The sequence below is a fragment of the Mastigoproctus giganteus genome, chromosome 9, assembly GCF_048544385.1.
Source record: "Mastigoproctus giganteus isolate SK-2022 chromosome 9, ASM4854438v1, whole genome shotgun sequence".
Lineage (NCBI taxonomy): Eukaryota > Metazoa > Arthropoda > Arachnida > Uropygi > Thelyphonidae > Mastigoproctus > Mastigoproctus giganteus.
In genome coordinates, this window is record NC_143583.1 from 150,012,285 (window position 1) to 150,029,588 (window position 17,304).

Here is a 17,304-nt window from a genome sequence, read left to right on the forward strand (position 1 = left end):
AAACAATCAATTTATCTTTCTTTGTCAACGATAATGAAAACAAGGGCATGGATTCAAATTAAGGAATAAAAAAAATTGCAGACTAAGAAAACTTGCCTTTAGTCAAAGAGTAATCATACTGGAATGCATCACCACCTAGCATTACAAAATCATTGAACTTTAAGGATTTAAAGTTTAAAAAACCAATAGATTTAAAGAAAAATTAGGATATTTGAAAGACACAGATAAAATATAACACTAGAGGGATATTTGCTTCATTTTTATTTTACTGATTCCTTTATTTTATTAATTATTATAATTTTTGAATGACAAATATATAAGATTTGTTTGCTTTCTTTGTTTTATTATTTAATGCTATTTAACATCACAGACACTTCAGCATATATAAATGGCTGCACCATCCTTATGAATTTGATTATTCTAAAAAAAAAAAAAAAAAATTTGGTGAAGCTAAATAAAGTCAACATGAGAACCACAGCAAAATAAGGGAAGCTTATGGGACAAACTGGTTTTTGGCTACTACAGTTTCTCCCTGCATTCTTGGTGAACAGACGGTGCACATTATCGGTGATATATATCATCGATAATACACACACACACACACACACACACACACACACACACACACACACACACACACACACACACACACACACACACACTTGTATATACATATATACACACAAATCGAGTGTTGGCAGTCGAGGTGAGCGGACATGCTTCATCAGGGCTCCTCAGTTAAGTGGATTGGATTACTATTGATTAGTGCTTTTAAATATTTGATTTATTTAGATATTGTTGGATTATTTTTTTATAGGTTTTCCTGTAATAGTTTGATTTTAATAATATTATAAATATAATTTTTTTAAAGTTAATTTTCATTGATATTTGGCTAATTTTATAATGGTAGTTATGAGATCTGCCTTAAACACATCAGAGGGTACCGTGACACACACACACGGAAATAGCTGATGGCGATTTACAAGTGAGTCATGATTTAATCCATTGCGGTTGTTTGTTATTTGGTTTTTAGGAGCATTAGCAACTAGGACCATATTGCTCTGGTTTGTTTGTTTGTTTGTTTTGATTTTTTATTGGCGCATTAGCTTCCAAGGCTATAATGCGCCAAGACCAGGTCATATATAAAAAATTTTAAACATTCAGTGACCTAATTAGTTAGGTCACTATATCAAAATGTATAGAATGTATAAAATATAAATCAATAAAAATCACAGTAAAATATAAATTTTATACACGAGCAAAAACGTTTATTGATTTTAAAAAGCGAAAAACAGCAGACACATTGTCATTGTCGGATAAAATCTGACTGAGTGTATAAGGCTCAGTCAGATGGTTAAAAGCGATAAGACGAGCATTACTAAAACTGGAACAGTTACATAAAATATGTTTAACGGATAAAATGGTGTCGCATTGCTCGCACATAGGAGGATCATTCGCCCTCAGCAGAAATGAATGTGTCAGATGACTATGTCCTATGTGGAGTCGAGCAAGAGCAACTTCCTCGCTCCGATTCCTGCGCAGACTGGACTGCCAATATTGCTCTGGGATATGCGGTGGTCATTCCCTGACCTTTCCGCATCCTCCATATTTGGTGGTGACGGGCTCGAACTCAATCCGTTGCGGAACCTGTGGAGTGTTTTTCAAGGTCGACCTGGTGACTAATCATAGCTCACCTGGGGATTCTTTTCTTTGTGATCGATGTAAGGAGTGCACCGATCTTAAATTACAATTTGGTGCACTGATGGAACAATTTTGAGTACCTGAAAAAACGGGTACTTGCCCTCGAGAATAATGCATCTGGGAGCTCGTCAGGGACTCAAGACTCCAGCAATCTACCAAGTGATGCACATCCAATTCAGGCCTCAAAACAGAAAAACCAAGTGCAAACTACTCTGGTTAAAAAGGACATTGTTTTATTAGGAGACTCCATTGTCAGGGAAATGGGGAATATTTTTTGTAATATGGATAGGTGGAGTAGAACCAGTGTATGTCTGCCGGGAACAACTATTAATGATGTCACCAACAGATTGTCAGATTTTAAGGGGGATAAAGAGAATATTATTATTCGTGTGGGGACAAATGACATTAAATGTACACGATCTGACGATTTGTTGGAAAAATACAGGACCATGCTGAGGAAATGCCGCAAGCTAGGCCACAATGTCTATGTGTCTGCAATTCTGCCCAGACACAATAGGAGGGATTATATGTTAAAAGCCTTGTGGATTAACTCAAGACTTGAAGGACTCTGCAAGGCTTTAGGGGGTAAATTTCTATCAGCATGGCCCACACTTGTAGGTAGAAAGAATTTGTTTTGCAGAGACGGGATACACTTAAACAAAGGTGGTGCAAAAGTTTTTGCCAGTATTATAGAGGATACCTTAAAGGTTCAGGAAAACTGCTAGTTAGGGAGGATGTGGGTAATACTGACACGCGTTTATCTGATAATATTGGTCAAAGTAACTCTTGCACATACCTCAAGAGTTCATATCTGTTACCTCAACTGGACATATTATCTAGATGTTCTGGGGGCAGAAACATTTCAAGTGAGCGGGTAGCTAATGCCACGGAAGAGAGCCTAAAAAACTTCAAGGGTTGTGTTAGGTTAGTTAAATATACAAGAACAGTAAGTCTTGTTTATATAGTAATGTAAGAAGTGTCGTCAATAAAATGAGCGAATTCGAACTGCTGGTTAAAACAAGTAACGCAGACATAATGGGGCTTACGGAGATGTGGTGCCACCCGGAAATTGGGAATAATTGACTTTCAGTATGCCTTGTATAATGTATTTTGGAAGGATAGGGTAGACAGAAGGGGTGGTGGGGTAATGCTTCTTATCAGAAGCAGCCTGAGTGCGACAATAGCTTTCCCGGATTCAGATGTTTCACATGCTAATATAGAATCTGTATGGTGTGAGATAGTTGGAAACAAAGGTATAATGCGAGTAGGAGTAATCTACAGACCAGGTGATTGTGAAGATTATAACGAAAGCCTCTACGTGCAAATGGAATGGGCAAGTAAGCGTCAATGCCTTATTATGGGTGATTTCAATTTGCCTTTAATTGATTGGAGTAAATGGGAAGGAAACTCGACATAGGGAACAAAATTTTTAAATCAACTAGATGACTGTTATTTGTATCAACATGTCAGGGAAAGTACTAGAGAAAAGAATATCCTAGACCTCATGATCGCCCATGAATCAGATGACATAACAGGACTGAGAGTAGAGGAACCAGAAGCAGGAAGTGATCACGGAGTTCTACGGTGGATGATGATGAGAGAGGTAGCAGCAATAAAAAGCAAAGGAATGGGTTTTAATTTCAGAAAAGGAAATTACGATGGCTTAAGTTACTACATGGCCTCTATTAACTGGGTAGATATCGCACAGAGAATGAATACATTTGAAATGTGGTATGCTTTTAAAACATTAATCACAGATGCCTTGAATGCGTATTTACCATTAAAAAAAATACTCCATGAGGAGGGTTCCAAGTTGGATGAATAGTGAAGTTGCCATATTACTTGAGCACAAAAAGGTAGCATGGAAAGGTTACAGAACAATAAAAAGTACTGAAGCCTATAACAGCTACAATATGATCTGTAATAGAGCCACAGAAAAGGTTCGACAGGCAAAGGCAGTTTATGAGAAATCACTAGCAAACAGAGCAAAGGTGGGGGGGGGGGGGGGGGTAAGGAATTCTTCACATATATAAATGCCAAGAAACGCAGGACAAACCAGATCGGACCTTTACGTAAGGGAAAGGGGATAGTATTAAATACACCAGCTGCCGTTGCAGATTAACTCAACAGTTATTTTGCACCGATATTTACAAAAGAAAAACCTTTTGTGGCAATGGGAAATTGTGGGAGTGAAGTTGAAAAATATGTAATTAATGATATTGAAATTTCGCAAGATTATTTAATGAAAAAACGTTCGAGCCTACAGGCCCGTAAGGCTCCTGGGGTTGATGGAATATACCCTATAATCCTAAGGGAGGTGGCAAGTGAGTGCATTGAATCATTGAAGCTAATTATGCGAGCATCACTAGTCTCTGGGGAGATTCCGTTGGATTGGAAAAGTGCCAATGTATCTCCCATACATAAGGGTGGCTCTAAGAGTGAAGTGGGAAATTATCGACTTGTCAGTCTGACTTCAGTGGTAAGGAAAATCATGGAGGCAATGATCAAGGGTGGAATTCGGGATCATTTGGATCGAATTGAAATTCTCAAGGATACTCAGCATGGTTTTGTAAAGGGAAAATCATGTTTAACAAATCTGGTTCACTATTTTGAAAGGGTCACTCACAACCCTTTCAAAAGCTGGATTTAGGGAATAATTTCAACATTATTTAGATTTCAGCAAAGCTTTTGACTCAGTCCCACGTGAACGGTTGCTTCATAAGCTGGAACAGGTTGGAATCACTGGGAAAATCCTTAGATGGATAGCAGGATGGCTTCAAGGCAGGAGGCAGTGGGTTGTGATAAATGGCTATTCCTCAGATTGGGTTGATGTAAGAAGTGGGGTTCCCCAAGGATCAGTATTAGGACAACTGTTGTTTTTAATTTTCATAAACGACATTGATGAAGAGATAGAGGGCGTGATGTCTAAATTTGCAGATGATGTTAAAATTGGTAGAGTAGTTAATGATCACTGTCAAGCTGAGCTTCTTCAGAGAGACCTAGATAGACTTCAGGAATGGTCAGAAAAATGGCAGCTATGCTTTAATCCAACAAAGTGTAAGGTATTACACCTGGGAAACAGTAATCCCAAAAAAACTTATTCACTTCGTGGAGTTCAACTAAACCCAGTACTGGAGGAAAGGGACTTGGGTGTGACGATACGGTCAGACATGAAATTCTCTGAGCATTGTAAACAGGTTGCAAGGAAGCCCATGGTGTCCTATCGATGATCTATCGAACTTTTGCAAGTAGAGATAGGGACGTGATAATCCCATTATATAAGGCTTTTGTTAGACCACACTTGGAATACTGCGTTCAAGTATGGAGACCGCACCTAAAGAAAGACATTGAGCTTCTTGAAAGGGTGCAAAGACAGGTAACTTGCCTGGTGAGATAGGCAAAAGGGCATCCTTATGAAGAAAGACTTCGAATATCTGGGCTGAAGAGTTTGGAAACTAGACACCTTAAAGGAGATTTGATTGAGGTGTTTAAGGCTCTGAGAGGCATCAGTAAAATGAATGAGGACAAAATTTTCAAGATTATAAACGATGCTAAAACTAGGGGACATAAATTCAAGTTACGGGGGGGGGAATGTTTAGATTGGACTGCAGGAAGTTTTATTTTAGCCACCGAGTTATAAATTACTGGAATAAGTTGCCTACATGGGTGGTATAGGCTGACAGTTTGGGGAAATTCAAAGGTAATTAATAAAATAAAAGGTTTAATTTGTTTTTCTTTTATTAATTATTATTATTTATTTTATTATTTTTTTTTTATCATTGTTTTTTTTTTTCGGTGGTTTTTTTTTTTTTTTTTTGGCTGGTGCAGCATAAGCCATAGGCTTTCTTTGACCATGTAGCCATTACTAATACTAATATTACTAATATATATATAAAAAGAATCTTTCTTTCTTTTCCTGTTATTTCCTAAAATAACCTTTATGGTTAGGTTAGGAAATATAAGAGAAAATAAGGTAACCTTTTTATTTAAAGGGAATAAGTGCCTAATATAAAGAAACCTTTTCCTTTTTTTCTAACCTATCCTTTAAGGTTATGTTAGGAAACCTAACCTTAAAGTACAAAGAAATCAGTAATATGGTATATGGTTTTTTAATAGCAAAAACACTGATGAACTCCAATAATCTGCTTTTAATAATGAAAAATACTAATCATTGCATCGTCTGTCACACCTATGTGTCAATCAATAAATTGTTCTCGAATTCTACTGCCCTACTGGTAACAAGCACTGTCTGTTTACCGAGAATGCAGGGAGAAACTTACCAGACAAAATTGTTTCCCCGCAACAAACCATTTTGTCTGGTAAGTTTCCTATAGTTCTCGTGTTGGCTTTCTTTACCTTAGCCAAAAATTTAATAATGCAGTTATCTAACAATGAGTTAACTTCAATAATTTAAGCAAGTATCAAACAAATGTTGCATGAAATCTAGAATTACACAAACCTACCTTGCCAGGATCATCTTTTGACCGAGGAACCTTACGAAAACATTTGTTTAGTGACAAGTTATGTCTAATTGAATTCTATAAAAAAAAAAAAAAAGGACAAAAAAGATTTTCATTAATATTCAAATACCAGAACAACATCTGTTTTCATTTTCATAAAACTAACTTCTGAATACAGAGAATGTCACAATAAGTGGCCCACTTCCACACTTGTGTACACATTTCTGTTCTGCATCAATAAACAACAATGAACAGCTTCGGAACTCAGCTGTTCAGCCTGTTTATTGATTGAAAAGCAGAAATGTGTACATAAAAATGGGGAAGTGGACAGAAAGAAAACAAAATCATATAAAATACTTTAATTTGATTGTCTACATTTCTTCGAGAAAGTCATAAAAAAAAATGTAAAATCAATTTTTCTATACAAACTATTAAAAACAAACAAAGAAAATATTAAAATCAAGAATTAGAAATCGGTTAATGCTCTACTCTAAAACAGTCCGGCTGAGATTACGGTACTTTCTTTCATAGAGTAACAACACCAACAACCGTGCAAACTGTATGGAGCAACAGCCAGAAACCAGGCACACAACATGTCAGAGTTCAAGAACAAATCGGGATGTTACAATCATTTCCACTGTAGATATGTAAACTGCAATAAGGCATAAATATGATTAAATAAACAAGTGTTGATAACAATAAATGCAATATTTTCTATGTATTAATATTAACATTTATTTTTATCAGTGCTTCAGTTTATTTTATCGCTTTTATACCATATTGTCGTTTACGCACGAGCAACGGAAGTAATAAGTAACACCCTGATTTGATCTTAACTCTGACATGTTGTGTGGCGGGTTTCTGATGTTTATGCTTGCATGTTTAAGTTGATATTGTAAATATCTGTTATCATAAAGGCAATGCAGTTCTCATCCAAGAAAGAAAATGAATCACCAGGGAAGAGAGAAGTAACATAATCCATTATGGGCAGCAAGCCTGGAATCAGCTAGACTAAATGATGATTAAGTGTTAGCCAGTATAATAATTTAATTACAAATAGATACTGAACATCTTTGATTACAAATAGCTACTGTAGCTTTCGAGACAAATCGTGCCTCTTTTTCAACAGAAAAATTGAAACTTAATTATTCTAACAGACACAGTTATGCGTGCAGTGAGGCGTGCGAAGGTATGAGGTAAGTCATTTAATCATTAAACTGGTGTTCATTGTTGCTGCATGGACATGCGCAGTTTTTCTCCAGTTTGTCTAGACATAAAACGGTTGTCTCTAAGATGGGGTGTAGTCTCATGCCTTTGCAGCGGTTCATGGCTCTCAAATTGCCCAATATATTGAGTGACTCCAACCAGAGGGGGTGGCGAAAGTGTTGGGAGTGGTCAATTATTTCATAGTCCCGCTTGGGATTGAGGTTGTGGTGGGTGGACCAGAAGTATTCCGCGATTGCAGACTGGTTGGTCTCAGCAAGGCGAATCACTCTGTCATGTTCTGCAAGGCAGTCTTGAAGACGTCTTGAAGTCTCTCCTATGTAGCAGCTGTCACAGTCTTTGCAGGCTATGCAGTATATTACACTCCTGCATAAGATAGGGGTGACAGGGGTCTTTACACTGGAAACTAGAGAACATAAGCTTCAACCAGGCAACAAGAAATATTGTTCAAGGTTTAGGCCTAAATGGTTGTCAAATGAACTAATGAGACTCGTAACAGAGAAGAAAAATGCATGGGATGCATATAAACTATCAAGCGACTCAGAAGCCTATGGCAGATATAAGTTAATCTGTAATCAGGTCACAAAGGAGGTTCGGCAAGCGAAGGCAGATTACGAGAAATCCTTGGCAAAAGATGCTAAGAAAAACAGCAAGGATTTCTTTACTTATATAAACTCTAAAAGGAAGGGGATGAATCAGATTGGTCCACTTGACATCGATGGTTCGACTGTCGATGATCCTGCTCAGATAGCAAACAAACTGAATGAGTATTTTGCATCTACATTCACACATGAGGAATTATTAAGGTTTGAAAATGGCAGAAGGTTATCAAATTGTAGCAGGATACTTAATGATTTTGTAATAACTGAGAGCAAAGTAGAAGAGAAACTGTTGAAGTTAAACGTAAGAAAAGCACCTGGGGTGGATGGGATCTATCCAGTTATATTAAAGGAGGCGGCAAAGCAACTAAGCAAACCCTTAGCCATAATTATGAGAGCATCCTTGGACTCAGGGGAGGTTCCCACGGACTGGAGATGTGCAAATGTATCCCCAATTCACAAAGGGGGATTGAAGGGTGACACGAATAATTACAGACCAGCTAGTTTAACTTCTGTTCCGGGTAAAATAATGGAGTCGCTGGTTAAAAATGCATTGCAGGATCATCTAGACAAGACTGCAGCAATAATTCAGACACAGCATGGGTTTGTTAAGGGAAAGTCTTGTCTGACAAATTTGATAGGATATTATTATGTGGTTACAAAGGAACTGGATGCAAAAAATAATTTTGATATCATATATTTGGATTTCAGGAAAGCTTTTGACACTGTTGCGCATGGAAGACTATTGTACAAATTGGAGCAGAATGGTATTAAGGGTAAGTTGCTACAATGGATAAAAGGATGGTTAAGAGCGAGAAGACAGAGGGTGGTAATCAATGGGTGCTGCTCTTCTTGGACTAATGTTATTAGTGGAGTCCCACAGGGTTCGATGTTGGGTCCACTGTTGTTTTGTATATTTATCAATTGTATTGATGAAGGTATATCAGGCTTAGTGTCGAAGTTTGCAGATGATACAAAGGTTGGCAGGGTTGTTAATGACAGTAATGGCAGTGTGCTGCTGCAACAGGATCTAGATAATTTGGGCAGATGGGCTAAGAAGTGGCAACTGAAGTTTAACCTTGACAAATGCAAAGTACTGCATATGGGTAGAAGTAACCCCAGAGAAACGTACCAACTGTGTGGTACTACACTTAAGGTGGTAGAAAATGAAAAAGACCTGGGAGTAATTGTGCAGTCAGATATGAAGTTTTCTGAGCAATGCAGACAGGCTGCCAGGGCAGGTCATGGGGTTTTGTCAATGATATATAGGAATTTTGCTAGCAGGGAAAAGGAGGTGATTATCCCTCTGTATAAGGCAATGGTCAGGCCACGCCTTGAGTACTGCGTACAGGTCTGGAGGCCTCATTTTAGGAAGGATGTAGATTTACTTGAGCGTGTACAGAGAAGGGCAACAAGATTGGTGAGGGGAATAAAGGGATCCTCTTATCAAGAGAGGCTGAAGTTCTGCAAATTGCAGTGGCTGGAGACTAGGCACCTGCGCGGTGATCTGATTGAGGTGTATAAGGCCTTGAATGGGTTCAGCACGCTGAATTCTGATGGGATCCTTCCACTTGTTCAGATTACGAACCTAAGGGGGCATAAATTCAAATTAAGAAAGGACAGATGTAGAATAGATGTGCGGAAATTTGCCTTTAGCCAGCGGGTGGTTAATTGCTGGAACAAACTTCCATCTGTCGTGGAAGTTGATAGGTTGAATAAATTTAGGGAGGAACTGGACAGGCATTTGGAGGGAATGGTGTGATTTTTTTTTTTTTTTTTGGCTGATGCTGCATAAGCTCATACATTTGCTTTCTTGCATCACATGCCACTACTACTACTACTAACTGCACCCATTTTATGCAGTATTCTCTGAGGATTTTCGAAATCTGGCCTGACATGCCTGAATAGTAGGGAATGTAGGCGGTAGGTATATTGGCCTGAGTTCGTGGTGGTCTTGGGTGGACTGTGAGCTGCTGTGCTTGCAATAAGCACTTGTCTAATATGTGTGTTGATTAAGTCTGTCCTCACTCTAGAAATCTTGTTGCGCCTAGCTTCATCTGTGCTGGAATGGCTCCAAGCTCTGGAGAACAGAGTGCAGGCAGTCCTGCTGAGATGACTGGGAGCATGGCCAGATCTGTAGTTTGTGAACGGTCCGCACCTCATAGGCTTATGGTATACTGAGGTTTCTAGATATGAGCCCACGTGTTTTACTAGGACATCCAGGAATGGGAGAGATCCGTTAACCGCTAACTCTAGAGAACTGGATGAACACAGACAGGGAATTGAGATATTCTAGCAATGTTGTTTCAGAGCCACGTGGGATGACGGTGAAGATGTCATCAACATATCTGCACCATGTTGTAATAGGTATTGGTGGGTTCAGGAATATCTGTTCTTCCAATTCTTCCACAGCGATGTTGGCTACTATGGAACTAACAGGGGCGCCCATGGCAGTGCCACGTACTTGCTAGTATACGGAATCCTCAAAGGTAAAGATACTGCTTGACAAGCACAGGTTGAGGGCAGTACGGATGTCGTCAGAAGACAGTGATGTTCTATTTGGAAGGTTTGAGTCATTCTCAAAGAGCCTCTTGGTGCAGTGTACTGCCTGATGGACAGGAATTGATGTAAATAGTGACACTACAGCAAATGATGCCATAACAGCATTGTCAGAAATTGAGAGCTCTTTAATAAGGCAAATGAATTCGCCGCTGTTATTGACAGTGTGGGTGGTATTTCCTACAAGAGGTGTGAGGAGTCGTGCAACATATTTGACAGTTCATATGTAGGTACATTGCAGCAGGACACTATTTGCCAGAGAGGAACATCTGGTTTATGGATTTTTGGTAACCCATAAAACTGTGGCAGTTGGCAGCCCATGGCATGAAGAAGCCGCCGAGTTGGAGCAGAAATTTTTCTTTGCTTTAAACCATGCATAGACAAGTTTATTGACGCATGACTCCAGACGTCTTAAGACTTTAATGGGCAGATCTGTCACAGGTTCATATACGTTGGGGTCTTGTAGAAGGACCAGTGCTTTCTCTCGGTAGGCTGACTGGTCTAATATGACAGTGCGATGTCCCTTGTCAGCGGGAAGCACGACCGGTATGAAGTTTGCCGTCATGCCATCGAAACCACCGATCACACAGCTCGCTATGGGAGTAGAAGCAAGCATTACCAACCTCCCTGAAGAAACTGCTAATGAAATCCTTTCAAAACAGCTGCCATCCTCCGAAGCACATGGGCCACCTGCTCAAACCTTAATCACCGTCAGCATGCTGCTCTTTCCTCTATAAGAAAGGACAACACCATTGTCTTGCTTCCCGCTGACAAGGGACATCACACTGTCGTATTAGACCGGTCATCCTACCGAGAGAAAGCCCTGGTCCTCCTACAAGACCCTAACGTATATGAACCTGTGACAGATCTGCCCATTAAAGTCTTAAGACGTATGAAGTCATGCATCAATAAACTTGTCTATGCATGGTTTAAAGTAAAGAAAAATTTCTGCTCCAACTCGGCGGCTTCTTCATGCCATGGGCTGCCAACTGCCACAGTTTTATGGGTTAAAAAAAATCCATAAGCCAGGTGTTCCTCTCTGGCCCATAGTGCCCTGCTGCAATGCACCTACATATGAACTGTTCAAATATATTGCATGACTGCTCACACCTCTTGTAGGAAATACCACCCACACTGTCAATAACAGCGGTGAATTCATTTGCCTTATTAAAGAGCTCTCAATTTCTGACAACGCTGTTATGAATGACTCAAACCTTCCAAACAGAACATCACTGTCTACTGACGACATCTGTACCGCCCTCAACCTGTGCTTGTCAAGCAGCATCTTTACCTTTGAGGATTCCGTATACTAGCAAGTACGTGGCACTGCTATGGGTTCCCCTGTTAGTTCCGTAGTAGCCAACATCGCCGTGGAAGAATTGGAAGAACAGATATTCCTGAACCCAAAAAGTACCTATTACAACATGGTGCAGATACGTTGATGACATCTTCACCGTCATCCCACGTGTGCACTGAAACAACATTGCTAGAATATCTCAATTCCCTGTCTGTGTTCATCCAGTTCACCCTAGAGTTAAAGGTTAACGGATCTCTCTCATTCCTGGATGTCCTAGTAAAACGCGTGGGCCCATATCTAGAAACCTCAGTATACCGTAAGCCAATGTGGTGCGGACAGTTCAAAAACTACAGATCCGGCCATGCTCCCAGTCATCTCAGCAGCACTGCCTGCACTTCTCCAGAACTTGGGGCCATTCCATCACAGATGAAGCTAGGCACAACAAGATTTCTAGAGTGAGGACAGACTTAATCAATTGTGGTTGCCCAACACACGTATTAGACAAGTACTTATTGCAAGCACAGTAGCTCACAGTCCACCCGAGACCACAACCAACTCAGGCCAATATACCTATCGCCTACATTCCCTACTATCCAGGCATGTCGGGCCAGATCTTCAAAATCCTCAGAGAATACCGCATAAAATGCGTGCAGCTGCCTGGTAGAAGCTTACATTCTCTAGTTTCCAGTGTAAAGACCCCTGTCACCCCTCTCTTATGCAGCAGTGTAATATATTGCATAGCCTGCAAAGACTGTGACAGCTGCTACATAGGAGAGACTTCAAGACTTCTTCAAGACTGCCTTGCAGAACACGACAGAACGATTTGCCTTGCTGAGACCGACCAGTCCGCAATCGTGGAACACTTCTGGTCCACCCACCACGATCTCAATCCCAAGCAGGACTATGAAATAATTGACCACTCCCGACACTTTCACCACCGCCTCTGGTTGAAATCACTCAATATATTGGGCAATTCGAGAGCCATGAACCACTGCAAAGGCATGAGACTACACCCCATCTTAGAGACAACCGGTTTATGTCTAGACAAAAAAAAAAAAAAAAAATGTGCATGTCCGTGCAGCAACAATGAACACCAGTTTAATGATTGAATGACCTACCTCGTGCCTTCATACGCCTCACTGCACACATAACTGTGTCCGTTTGAATAATTAAGTTTCAATTTTTCTGTTGAAAAAAGAGGCACGATTTGTCTCAAAAGCTACAGTAGCTATTTGTAATCAAAGATATTCAGTATCTATTTGTAATTAAATTATTTTACTGGCTAACACTTAATCAACATTTACCATGGATCCCAGTACAACAGGCCCATTTGTCTTCATCATCTAGACTGTTCCTAAAGTCTTTCAAAGCTTCGGTAGGAATCAAAGAAGCAAGAAGGGTGTTATATTAGATAAGGTGGATGCATGCTTCTCAGTCACGACAAGTTAAGTAACATACAAAATGCATTATATTTCAGGTTTTAGAATTTGGGTTGTAAAAACTGTTTTAGAATCTGCACTAGCCTCCAGAAAGCATCCAGACATACATCAGTTTTACATTAACTTTACTGTCCCTCAATTAAGTTGTTGTTATTTGGTTTTTAGGAGCATTAGCAACTAAGGCCATATTGCTCAGGGGATATGCGGTGGTCATTCCCTGACCTTTCTGCATCCTCCGTATTTGGTGGTGACGGGCTCGAACCCCGGTCTAATCAAGAAGCGTGTGCTACGCACTGCTGCTCCTTCCCACCTGGCTACGGAGGTGCCTCAATTAAGTTGTCACTCCCCTCTAGCCACTATGACACACCATGCCCTGTTGGGTAGCCTTTTCACCAATAAACACCTCTGAGTTTAATCCTACATTCACCCTACAGAATGCTGGCTAACCGAGCTACCAATATGAGATATGTTAGCTGGCCCTCATCTGATGTTCCAGTTCATCCCACAGGTGTTCCACAGGGTTGAAATCTGTGTACCAGACATTCCAAATTTTGTACAATCATGTACAAAAGTTGGAATGCTCATGAATGCTCAGTGGTACAATGTATGGGGTATTATCCCAGTGAAACAAACATGGGTTTATACCAAAGAACTCCCATTATGAGGTGCATGTATTGTCCAAAATATTAAGGTAGGCATCTGCAGTCATGGTTTCCTGCACATTTTTCATAGAATAGATTAGGACCTTTGGTAGTTGTGCAGAAAACCATGAGTCACACTGAACCCTCCTGTGCTCTTAATATCACTAATGATACAATGAACTCCAGCAGCAGCAAATGTTCTCCAGGCATCCTCTCCACACTCATCCAATCAGAAGAACTGAAAGAGCCAAATTCCACTATTCTGTGGACTAACTGTGTGTTCGTTGCACCATGCAAAGCAAGGCCACATATGGTGCAAGGAAACCTGAGGCTTATGCTGCATCAACCAAAAAAAATTTGAGTTACCGAGAGAGAGAGAGAGAGAGAGAGAGAGAGAGAGAGAGAGAGAGAGAGAGAGAGAGAGAGAGAGAGAGAGAGAGAGGAGAAAGAGAGAGAAGGAAATCACCAAGAAAGAGAAAAATGATGATATCCAGCTCAGGACCTGAGTGTGATGTTTAAGATTGTGCTCTAATCACAAAAACTGAAGGCTATGGAATTCCATATGTAGTGTACTTATATAGACTTCGATCTTTGTTGATGCCTTAAACTCCTGTTTGATGTTTTGCAGGAATGTCTGCGAAGACTGTTGTATTAAAATTACAGAGCAATGAAAAGTACTACTGAAACCTACAACAGCTATAAGCTGAATGTAATAGTACCACAGAAAAGAAGGAAAGGTTAGAGCAGCCAAGGCAGAGTATGAGAAAGCACTGATTGAGAGAGAAAGAGAATATAAGAAAACAAATCACAGTGGATCCTTATGTACCGTGTGTAGAATGGTCTTCAATAATCCAGCTGACATTGTTGGTGAGCTGAATAAGTACATAAATACTTCACATCGATCTTTACTGATGAAAGACCTTCCATGGCGAGGAGAGGTAGCACAAGTGAGGCTGAGACATGAAATTACTGATTTAAAAATTATGGACGACTGTTTATTAAGAAAAATTTCAAGCCTAAAGGCAAGTGAGGCTCTTAGAGTTTATGGCATATAAACTGCAATTTTGAGAGAGGTGCTAGAGAATGAAATGAATCATTGAGGTTAATTACGAGGCATCATTTGGAAGAGATGCCTTCGGACTGGAATAATGCCAACATATCCCTGATATATAAAGGTGGATCTAAGAATGAAGTCGGTAACTACAGACTATTAGTTTGACTTCAGTTGCAAGGAAAATCTTGCAGGTAATAATAACCTTAATGAAAAACAACCACATTACGTGGTTGTTTTTCATTAAGGTTGCAATGGATCTGCAATGGATCCCACTGTCTGGTGTTGGTCCCTTTTAGCCTGTAGGAGTATATAACAATCATCACTGGGCATTGATTTTCGTGGACGACCACCACTGGTCCTTCGAACAGCTGTACCTGTTATTCTGAAGGCAACAATTCAGATGAAACAATGCTATGGGCGATACCGAACTCTGCAGCCACATTCTCCTCGCACTTCTACTTTCCTTGAGCTTACCAATTATTTGGCAACAGGTAAAGTCATCCAGATGTTTTCTACTGGCCATTTCATTGTCTGTAGCACTGTATGAAACCAATCGAACGTCTAACAATTGTGCTGACTGTTCGGTAATTTGCACATAACTGCCGAACTGCTGCTTTTATCTGTTCATGTGAGCCCCTCTCATCACGATTCAAATTTTTGCATGTGCATCAGCTTTCTACTGAACAGCCACAGTTATGCAAATCGCCACAGGCTGTTTTGTTTGATTTTGTGGTTGTAACCTTTAGAAATAGTGTTGATCCTTAAGTTTTGCACACCAGTGTAGTTTATTAGGCTGTTTGCCTACATTACTATACATTAATATAATGTTTCAGATATCTTACCAATACTCATCATCAGTCAAAACTGTTGGGGGGGGAACAGAAAAATAGAAAGCATTACAAACTTGAATATTTTAGAATATTACAATTACCAATTTACAATTACAATATTACTATTACCAATATTACCATTTAGAAATTATGGTTGTAAAGTATTAAATTTTTAAGTTACAGTTACAATACAAAACAGGAAATCCAAGATAATTACAAAGAGATTAAATTCTTAAATGCTGACAGATACCTCTTGTGATGCTCCCAGAAATCGGGTGTGCATATAGGCAAGAGGCCTGCCACCAGTTAATTTACAGTGTAGTAGTAGTGGCTTGAAATGCAAGAAAGCAAGCTTAATTAGCATCAGCCAAAAAAAAAATAAAAAAAATACCATTTCACATATCTATTCCCACCAAAAATTTTGCTTAGTTCCTCCTTGAATTTATTTAAGCTATCTACTTGCACACCAGATGGAAGTTTGTTCCAGCAATCAACTACCCGCTGGATAAAGGAAAATTTCCGCACATCTATTCTACAACTGCTTTTCCTCAATTACAATTTATGCCCCCTCAAGATTCATAATATGAGCAAGAGAAAGAATCCCATCAGAATTGAGCTTGCTCAACCCATTCAAGGCCTTATACACCTCAATCAGATCACATCACAGCTGCTTAGTCTCCATATGCTGCAATTTGCAGAACTCCAGACCTGTACGCAGTACTCAAGGTGTGGTCTGACCATTGCCTTATACAAAGGGATAATCACCTCCTTTTCCCTATTAGCAAAATTGCTGTATATCATTGACAATACCCAATGACCTGCTCTGGCAGCCTGTCTGCACTGCTCAGAAAACTTCATATCTGACTGCATAATTCCTAGTCTTTTTCATTTTCTACCACCATAAGTTTACCCCCATCTCCACGTTGCTTGCATTGTGATGGGCGTGCCAGTTTACTGGAAATGCCAGAGTTTTTAAAAATGTATGGATATTGTACATGTGTGGTGTTGTGTACTGTTGTTCATCTGGTCGTTTAGCTACTGGACTCCTACTGAGACCCAACAATGCTCCACTTTCGTCCAGTGGAGAAAGACCAGGAAACCCAGTAGTTTTAGTTGTACCCTGGCAGGTCCTGCCACCTAATTTCCTGAGATTTCAGTGCATAGGATCTAAAAAAAATTGATGTGCTCGCTTGGCGGGGAGGTGCTAGGAATGGGAGGCCAAAAGTAGTGGGCGAAGGTGATTTTAGATAGTTTAATTTAGATTGTGTGGGGGCATTCACTTGCATGCAGCTAGAGTGGGGGGGGAGACTGAAGACTGGGGGAAAGGAAGGCAGAGACATGGAGCCAATAGGGAAGACAGCTCCAGTTTACAGTGGGAATGCCCATGCCCACCAGGAAGTAAGAATGGGGGTTGGTGTGGTGGCGAGAGACGGCAGAACCATCACCTTCCCCCACCAGGGAATGGTGGAAAAGATGAGCTAGATAGGGGAGCCGGCTCAG

The 17,304-nt window shown here is 40.0% G+C and overlaps 1 protein-coding gene across 1 annotated transcript in view; it reads right to left on the reverse strand.

Moving 5' to 3' along the window:
• The window catches only part of LOC150080816 (uncharacterized), a 257,487-nt gene that overhangs the window by 195,166 nt on the left and 45,017 nt on the right, over nt 1-17,304 (reverse strand). The window contains exon 2 of the mRNA XM_090381203.1: nt 6,165-6,239. Coding sequence (XP_090237329.1) covers nt 6,165-6,239 — 75 coding nt within the window. The remainder of the gene's footprint in view (nt 1-6,164; nt 6,240-17,304) is intronic.